This window comes from Trypanosoma cruzi, genomic scaffold, assembly GCF_000209065.1.
Source record: "Trypanosoma cruzi strain CL Brener 1047053517003 genomic scaffold, whole genome shotgun sequence".
Classification (NCBI taxonomy): domain Eukaryota; phylum Euglenozoa; class Kinetoplastea; order Trypanosomatida; family Trypanosomatidae; genus Trypanosoma; species Trypanosoma cruzi.
In genome coordinates, this window is record NW_001849470.1 from 21,734 (window position 1) to 27,927 (window position 6,194).

At 54.2% G+C, this 6,194-nt stretch overlaps 4 protein-coding genes across 4 annotated transcripts, besides 4 other annotated features; all 4 read right to left on the reverse strand.

Moving 5' to 3' along the window:
• On the reverse strand, positions 1-1,055 carry Tc00.1047053510973.9 (hypothetical protein, conserved; the record flags this gene model as incomplete). The annotated part of the gene is made up of 1 exon (XM_799454.1): positions 1-1,055. A coding segment is annotated over one exon (1,055 nt), but the record flags the coding sequence as incomplete, so codon positions are not given.
• Positions 1-6,194: a sequence feature (heterozygous, non-Esmeraldo-like haplotype).
• Positions 1,080-1,345: a mobile genetic element.
• Tc00.1047053510973.20 (hypothetical protein, conserved) lies at positions 1,676-3,208 on the reverse strand (the record flags this gene model as incomplete). The annotated part of the gene is made up of 1 exon (XM_799451.1): positions 1,676-3,208. The coding sequence occupies one exon, from the start codon at positions 3,206-3,208 to the stop codon at positions 1,676-1,678; it is 1,533 nt and encodes a 510-aa protein (XP_804544.1).
• Positions 3,207-3,232: a sequence feature (AT_rich).
• Positions 3,562-3,592: a sequence feature (AT_rich).
• Positions 3,603-4,058, reverse strand: Tc00.1047053510973.30 (40S ribosomal protein S13, putative; the record flags this gene model as incomplete). Its single annotated transcript, XM_799452.1, has 1 exon — positions 3,603-4,058. The coding sequence occupies one exon, from the start codon at positions 4,056-4,058 to the stop codon at positions 3,603-3,605; it is 456 nt and encodes a 151-aa protein (XP_804545.1).
• On the reverse strand, positions 4,259-6,194 carry Tc00.1047053510973.50 (hypothetical protein, conserved; the record flags this gene model as incomplete). The annotated part of the gene is made up of 1 exon (XM_799453.1): positions 4,259-6,194. A coding segment is annotated over one exon (1,936 nt), but the record flags the coding sequence as incomplete, so codon positions are not given.

The following is a 6,194-nucleotide window of genomic DNA, read 5'->3' on the forward strand; positions in this document are numbered from 1 at the left end:
CGGCGAAACTCCGTGCGCTCCGCCTCGTAGATCGTCATGCGCTCCTCCAAATCCTCCATGCGTTCCAATAGTCGCTTCTCCAGGTCGTGCACATACACCTCGTCGGCCTTCTGCGCCACCGTGGCACGATCCGCCTTTTCCTGCAGCGTCGCTACCACCTCACCGCGCTGCACGTAATTTTGGTCAAATCCCTTCAATCGGCGCACCGCCTCGCCTCTACTGCCGCCTTCAGGTCCCACTCTCCCGTCAGCTGCGCCATTAAGATTTCGGCACAACTCCTTTCGCATTTCTTCCTTCAGTGAGGCCATGATGTTGCCCATTGTCATGGACTGCTCGTCTTTTAACTCACCGAGACGGTCCATCACATCCCGCAGAATGAGGCGTCGGAACTCGACGAGGAGTGGGGCGCCCCGCATGACCTCCTGCAGCTCGCGGTTATCTCTTCCAGCCTCACTTCGCCCGGCAGAGCCCACACCACTACTCACCGCCTCATCCTCATCGTCCTCAACGGGGGATGGTCGGAGCCAGAGTGTAAGCCGCTCCAACTCTTCCATATACTGTTTTTGCGACAATTCAAGCCCCTCACACATCTGCTCCAATCGCTTGCGAGCCTCCTCGCTCTGCTGACGCGCCTTCTTCTCCCGCTCCTCCCTCCCTCGAATTCGCTCCAGGCGCTCCATGTCAAGCTTTTTCTTAAAACTGTACATCTTCCTTAGTTCGCTGTCCACCTTCCCCCCGTCGTATCCCGACAGGGACCCAACAGAGGCACAGCTCCCCTCCGCGGCGACTGTCTGCGGGTCGCGCAAAAATTCAGGTAGGAGCAACTCTGTAGAAAATCCCTCCGGCATTTCCCCGCCACCCCCCGCAATGCTTTCCTGCAGCTCCAGCAGTACCTGTTCCCGCAGAAACTGACGCACATTAGTGAATAATGTTTCGCACGACTTCACTCCCTCTTGCAACTCGACCAAAGAGCGCTGAACGGCATTCAGATTGTCAGACAGTTTGTTGTTCAGGTTCCGTAGGTATGCCTCCAGGGGAAACGCCTGCACAAGCATTGACGGAATCGGCGGATGCTCACTTTTTTTTTTTTTCTTCTCTTACCAGTCGTAGTAACTACACCTCAATTGTGCAGCTCTGGTAAGCGTACGTTGGAGTTCAGTAGCAAGGATAACCTTACTCCGCGGGCAGCCACTATAGAATGGCTCCAGCATCTGCCCTTCCGGCCCGTAAAACTAAGTAACATTTACTCATCGGGTTTGAAGCATGAACAGCAGGCGCTTAGCTTCCTCTCTAGCAAAGAGTACTAGACCCTGGCACCACGTTGAGGTGGCCGGCTGAGCCAGGGCGGAAGCTCACTCATAGAAAGACTCATTTTCAACACAGAAAACAATTTCCTCCCCTTCGCCAAATATTATGTAGAAAAAATCCTGCTGTGATCATAAAGCCGCAAAAAAGCAATAGATATTTATGCAGTTGTTAATAAATAAAAAAGATATAGAAAGCAAAAGGAAAAAGATAGCAATATAGAAAAATTGTGATTTTCAGCACGCCTAGAAAAAGCACTAAAACTCGTGCCTTACGGAAAGTCAGGCAAATTCGCAACATCCCTGTGTAACAAGCAACAAAAGAAGGCCAGAGACAATACGTGAAGAAGCAAGAAAAAAAGAAGGATGCCTCACTCGGGGTGTACATGTTTAGATTCCTTCTGCTGCTTGTACTCCAGCATCTCCTCCCGCACAACCTGGATGTGATCTTCACTTCGTGGTAAAAGAATGCGGCGTATCGCGCGCAGTGTCTCGATACTCGTGGGGCTTGCAGCATAAGAAAGACGAGCAAAGTCCTCCTGCTGTAGAGGCGTCACGAGAACACTGTCAACCCCAGTACCACCCAACTTCCTCCAAAGAGTGCCAAAGACGCTGTACGATGCTCTGCTGCTCGCCGCAGCCTCCTGCAGGCGCCGCATCTCGTGTTGTGCCTCCTGTTCCCGCAGTGTCGTCAAATATAGCTCTTCGTGCGTGGTGTCCATCGGGTGTTGGTCCTTCACTCCGCTGGTTGCTGTCAGGGGCACCACTGCCGGGCGCTGCTGCGTCTGCAGCTTCTCTTGTGCCAGTGGGAGTGGATGCCGTCCCTGTTTTCCCTCCGCGCCGTGCGCTCCCAGGGCCTCCTCAATCCCAACGGCAGGAACATCTTCGCCGGGCAAATGGCTCTTGCCATTGCCGTTCCTGTTGCTCACAGTAGACACATCTGGCCCAGACATCCGCGTTGCCTTGGCATCAAGCAGCCGACGCTTCTCACGTCGAACGGCCTCCACGACCGGTCGAAAATCGGGCCGGTGGGACTGCAGCTCCTCCCGCGCCCTCCGCATGTCGCGCTGGAGGTTCTCGTCAAGTCCACTCACTGTCTCCTCCATTGCCTCCACAAAGTCTTCGTAGTGCCCCGCAAGCAGTTTCAGTTCGTAGTGCTGCTGCACGCACTCCATCAGCACCCATGCCGTGAGAGCCTTCAGCGCAATAATGCCGTAGTAGTAGAAATTGTCGGTGCGCTCCCACCTGGTGTATTTGCTGATGACCTCCTTCAGTTTCGTAACATTCTTCTCAAACTCTTCGCGTGTGTTGCCAAAGATCATGGCGTCCCTCTCAAAATCCAGGTCAACAAGAAGAAAGTGCTCCCGGTGACTCATCGTGGTCCCCTCGAAGCTCTTCATATACGCCAGGCGCTTCTTCAGCAGCTGCTCTTTCGTAAGTCCCGCCTCAATTGGCATGCCATTCTCGTCATACTTCGGCACAATGCTGCTCTCACCGCCAAAGGGCTGCAGCTTGCGCGGTCGCAGAAATCCAAGGCGTTTGTCCTCCCGTGCGCCGAATCCGGCCCCAAGCCCTACGCCAGTGGTGCCGTAGGGCGTCACTTGTGACGTGAAGTCGCGTGTGGAGCGCTGGTACGCGTCAAACTCCGTCTTCTCGCGCTTCACTGGCGGGAGGTTCGCCACCGGCACGCCGCCGCCAATGCGCTCCGGCTGACGGAAGCTCATCTCCATGTACACCTTTGCATCGGGGCTGTCGCGACGCATGAAACCACGCTGCTGCGCCTCCGCCTCAAGGCCTTGCAACTGATCCCTGTCCAGCGGTGCGCCAAGCGACGGCTGCTGCCGCTCGTCAAGCCGCCCGTCGCGGAGAATAACGCAGGAAGCAAAAATGCCGACTCGTCGCATAATAATTAATTTTATTTTATTTTACTCCTCCCGCACACAACAGGAAGAAAGGAAACAACAGAATAACAACTACGCCAAACGTGCTAAAAAGAAGAGGAGTCGTTCGTTTGCTGCTTTCGCAGTCCTCTTCTTCTCCCCGGGGCGGCCAACGGTACTCCCCGTCCTCGCAATTCAACGCGGGCAAAAGCCACACCGAAAAACTACAAAAAAAAAAAGAAAGAAAGGCAGAAGAGCGCAGCAAACAGACATTGTGGCAACACTACTGGTGTGAAAGCAAGACGAAAAGCAGAAGCGCCCGGCACAAAAGCCTCCAACGCACACAAAAAAAGTGTGAGCGGTGGTGGAAAGAAGTCAAAATAAATAAGATAAAAATAAATAAATATTGCACTGTTCATTACGCCACCATTGCGGACGCCGTGCTGGACTCATACTTCCACGTGGGCGGTAACTGCTTCACGCGCTTGTAGTAACGGGCAAGGCGGTGAATACGGGACTCCACCAAAATCAAGCGGAACTTCGTATCCCTGTCCTTGGTGTTGCGCTCCAAGTGCTTCCGCATCTCCGTGGCACGCTTGATGAGGCAGTAGAGATCCTCTGGGATCTCCGGCGCCATGCCCTTGTGCTTGAGAATGCGCAGGATCTTTCGGCCCGTGACGTTCTTCACCTGAGCAATACCCATAGAGTCACGCAGCTGCATTCCAATGCGACTGGGAGCGAGACCCTTTTTCGCCAGCTTGCAAACGGCGTCAATAACATCGCGGCTGGCAATCTTCAGCCACGAAGGAGGCGTGCGGCAGAACGGCAAAGACGAGGCGGACTTGCCGTGACCAACACCTTGCATGCGGACCATCTTTTCTTCCTTCTGTGGTGGCGCTACGAAGCACACTTCCCAAATTGTTGCAGGATCATGCCAATTATTATGAGAGATTATTTTTTAAAAGAAAGAAAAAGGGCGGGGTGGTCGAAAAAGGCAAAAAAGAAAAAAGAAACACGTCGGAGTCAACGGCCTCAATGCCCCCGGGAATATGAAATTAAGGTGAGACGTTTCAATTAAGATTCACCTGCAAAGCGTACGGCGGCGTCAACCTGCAGCCCGTAGCCGCCAGCTGACATCGCTCCCAGGAGCCACTGCGCGGCCTTTGCGGGGCTCATCAAAAATAACGCGTCAATCCCCACTTCGGCGGCGCTACGGCACGCAAGCGACTCAAATCTTCGGTTTAATGAGAGCGGCTGAAGCACCTCCTCGTCCAGCAGTTTCACCTTCGCGGACTTTTGCCACCGCTGAGCCACTAACGCAAGACCCGTGGCAATACACTGCGCCATGCTACAACCCTCCACCCGACGTTTTGGTAGTGACTTCACGTGCATACTTGGCAGATCGTAGACCGTGCAGCAGGGTGCAACCACAGCCAGTACTTCTCGTCCCGCAAGACGGCTGGCGATGGCGTGGCGCAACAAGCTAAACCACGCCGCCAGGAAGTACATCGTCGTGAAATGATCGGCAAAGGAAGCGACGGAGCTCAAAAAACCAAACATCGTCCCCCATGCCAAATGCGTATGCAGGGGTGCTCCAGTAAAGGCAGCCACAATGCCCTCAAGATACTCTGGGTGGCGAACACAAAAAAGCGCCGGCAGGAGACAACATCCCACATAGTTCAAACCTTTTCCACCGGCTGCATCGATGTTGCTAAAAAGAAGCGACACCGTTGCCGTCATATCCCCGTCCAAAAGCGTCGGAGAAACAATTGCCGTGGCACTCATTGCTGCAACAACCTTTGAGAGCGTTGTGGAGCAGTGGCGTTCCTGCACGGAAGAACAAAGAACCTCAAAAAGCACAAAGCTGATGTCCTCACGTATGACACCCGCGTGCCCACCCGATGCCGCTGCTGCCAAACAACTTGACAAAAGACGTGTCGTCGCATCGTCATGTGGCGCATCCTCCGCAGCAAACTGCAGCACGACAGGAAGGCACTTATTTAGCAGAGGTTCCAGACACTGAAGGCACGCCGCTTGCTCCATGGAGGACTTTAAAAAGCGCAACAAAAAATCTGTCAGAGAGTGCCGCAACTCTGCACGACGCAGGCCATTCTGAAGACAGTACGACAAGAGATGCTGTATCACTTCCACTGCCATGTTGCACTGCCCCGGGGCATGAAGAAAAAGCGACCACACAAATCCAGCAAGAAGTGATGACGCATTCGGAACGTTGCAATGACAGCACGCACTGTCTACTGCGGCGAGCACCAACGACGCCGAGGGCAATTGGCAGGTTGGACTGACACGCACAAGTGTCTGCACAGCGTGAGTGCAGCAATAGACAGCGAGTGGGCCGCCTCGTGACAAAACAACAAGCGCACGTTGTAACCACGCCGATGTGTCGCATAAAATGCCGGAAACGAGAGAAGTGACACACGTCGAGAACAATCGGTGCACGGCGTAAACGGTGACCGCAAGAAGAAGCGACTGCTCCCAAGTGAAGTTTTCGCCAGCACCGTCAAACACAGCTTCAAGGATCGACAAAAAAGCACGGCAGACAGACTCCTGCTCCGCCCGAGCAACGCAGAGAGAAAGCAATTCAATCAACTCTGCAGCTGCCCAGGGATCGACAGCCTGCCTAAGTAGTGACGCAAGAGGCGAAAGAAGACGTCCTGCAGCATCCGGCAGACTGTCCGTCAACGACACTTCCTTTTCGTCACACACACGACAGAAGCAACGAAGGGCAGTTGTCCATGCCCGCCAGTGCGCCGAGGAAGGCCCCTGTTGAAGTTCAGTAACCGTGACGCAAAGAGATCCCACCGCGATACCCAACAAGTGCGGGTTCGCCTCCATCAGAAGCTCCAGCACGGCACCAGCGTTTGCGGCCGTGTCACCGCCAGCGCATTCCAACGGCACAAAACAATCCTCCTGCAATGCGTCCAAAAGTGCGGACTCATCGCCGTGCTCCAGTTCAACTGCGCGCGTCATGTAACTAAAAAGTGTCAACAAG